Source organism: Chinchilla lanigera, unplaced genomic scaffold (assembly GCF_000276665.1).
Source record: "Chinchilla lanigera isolate Chin_1 unplaced genomic scaffold, ChiLan1.0 scaffold00053, whole genome shotgun sequence".
In the NCBI taxonomy this organism is placed as follows: domain Eukaryota; kingdom Metazoa; phylum Chordata; class Mammalia; order Rodentia; family Chinchillidae; genus Chinchilla; species Chinchilla lanigera.
In genome coordinates this window covers 15,150,859-15,152,803 of record NW_004955454.1, presented here as the reverse complement: position 1 = coordinate 15,152,803, position 1,945 = coordinate 15,150,859, and the positions used below count along the sequence as shown (strand labels likewise).

At 67.8% G+C, this 1,945-nt stretch overlaps 1 protein-coding gene across 1 annotated transcript; it reads left to right on the top strand.

The window, feature by feature from the left end:
- Positions 1 to 502: 502 nt before the first annotated feature.
- Rps20 (ribosomal protein S20) lies at positions 503 to 1,739 on the top strand. The gene is made up of 4 exons (XM_005396079.2): positions 503 to 636; positions 741 to 840; positions 1,361 to 1,434; positions 1,520 to 1,739. The coding sequence occupies exons 1-4, from the start codon at positions 634 to 636 to the stop codon at positions 1,700 to 1,702; spliced, it is 360 nt and encodes a 119-aa protein (XP_005396136.1). The 5' UTR covers positions 503 to 633; the 3' UTR covers positions 1,703 to 1,739.
- The last annotated feature ends 206 nt before the right edge of the window (positions 1,740 to 1,945 follow it).

The window sequence follows — 1,945 nt, the reverse complement described above, 5'->3', positions numbered from 1 at the left end:
CAGAAAGAACGCTGTCATCAAGAAATCTGCCCATAACAAGTGCTGGCGGAGCTGTGGGGAGAAGGGACCCTGCCCCACTGCAGCGGGGGTGGGGTGCAGACTGCTGCGAGCGCTGTGCTTTCAGTGTGGAGAGGGGTGGGATCCTTTTATCCCAAGACGCGTGCTAATTAAACTCAGAATAGTCGCTCACTTGCTCAGACAAAAGCGAGTGGCTTTGGTTTATATGGAAAACCAAATTAGAAGACTACAAGGCAGCCTGCAAGTCACCAGTGGGCAAGGGGCGGCGCGCCAGGCTGGAGTCTCTCGCCAGCTTCCCTGGCATCTCTGCCAGGCGGTCGGCCCGAACCCAGGTAGCTGCTCTGTGACTCCGCCAGGACGCAAGGGGGCGCTCTGAGCCACACGGCGCTCCCGCCCACTCCGCGAGCGCTCCCGCCTCTGCGCGCGGTGTTCCTTTTCCGGGGCGCGGGGGACCCGGATGCCGGCGCGCTATATAAGCGCGGGCAGGCAGCGCGCCTTCCTTTCTGCGGACGAGGCGGACGAGTTCCGTGCGCTCCGAGCGTCCGCGCCCGCCCCTGACTCACCGCTGTTCGCTCTCGCGGAGGAACAAGTCGGTCAGGAGGCCGCGCCGCAGCCATGGTGAGGACGCGGAGCGGCGCCGGGGCCGCGAGGGGCCGCGGTGGGGCCGGGCGGCCGCGCGCGGGTGCTGACCGTGTGGTGTTGTTCCCGGCCGCGGGCGGCAGGCGTTCAAGGACAGCGGGAAGACGCCCGTGGAGCCCGAGGTGGCGATCCACCGCATCCGCATCACGCTGACCAGCCGCAACGTGAAGTCGCTGGAGAAGGGTGTGCGCGCGGCGGGGGTCCGGGGGCGGGGTCCCGGGGACGGGGGTCCGGGATCGGGGTCCCGGAGTTCGGGGTGTCGGGATCGGGGTCCGGGGTCGGTGATCGGGGGGTCGGGGTCCCGGAGTTCGGGGTCCCGGGGTGTCGGGATCGGGGTCGGTGGTCGGGGTCCCGGGGTCGGGGTTCGGGGTCCGGGGTCGGTGATCGGGGTCCCGGGGTCGGGGTTTGGGGTCCGGGGTCGGTGATCGGGGTCCCGGAGTTCGGGACCGATCAACACCCCTGGATCGGGGTGTTGGGGTCGGTGATCGGGGTCCCGGAGTTCGGGATCCCTGGATCGGGGTGTTGGGGTGGGGGTCCCGGAGGTCTGGGGTGTCGGGATCGGGGTTCGGGGTCCCGGCCCGGTCCGCGCGGCGGTGACGAGACCAGCGCGCTGAGGCCCGTGATGCGCTTACGCTATTCTGAGCCGCGCGGCCGGGCGGGCCGGGGGTCGGGGCGGGCGGGCTGAGCCGCTGTCGTCCCGCAGTGTGCGCCGACCTGATCCGCGGGGCGAAGGAGAAGAACCTGAAGGTGAAGGGCCCGGTGCGCATGCCCACCAAGGTGGGTCCCGGGGCGCGCGGGGGCGGGGGCGGCCGTGCGCGGCCCTCGGGGAGCCCTACACGCGGTGCCGGCCCCTGCGTTGCAGACCCTGAGGATCACGACCCGAAAGACGCCGTGCGGCGAGGGCTCGAAGACGTGGGACCGCTTCCAGATGCGGATCCACAAGCGGCTCATCGACCTGCACAGCCCGTCGGAGATCGTGAAGCAGATCACGTCCATCAGCATCGAGCCGGGAGTGGAGGTCGAGGTCACCATCGCGGACGCCTGAGGCAGCTGCTCTAATAAATTGACATGCTCGCTTGTTAGAACGTGTTGGCTTTCATTTGGCATGTCGGTGAGGGAGAGGAAGCCTGTGGATCTTACGGCCCTGTTGAAGGAAAAGCTAGACCGGTGCGATTGAGAGGTCGCTGCACCAGTTCTTTAGACCGTCGGAGTCGTTTTGAAACTGAACTCACACCCTAAGTAGCGCGTGGAGCCACGCTGATGTAAAAGCCGTTCTGTGCAGTGGTGT

Coding starts and splice junctions, on each gene's coding strand:
- Rps20 (XM_005396079.2), top strand. Junction 841..1,360: donor CGTGAAGTCGCTGGAGAAGG/GTGTGCGCGCGG, acceptor GTCGTCCCGCAG/TGTGCGCCGACCTGATCCGC. Junction 1,435..1,519: donor CGGTGCGCATGCCCACCAAG/GTGGGTCCCGGG, acceptor CCTGCGTTGCAG/ACCCTGAGGATCACGACCCG.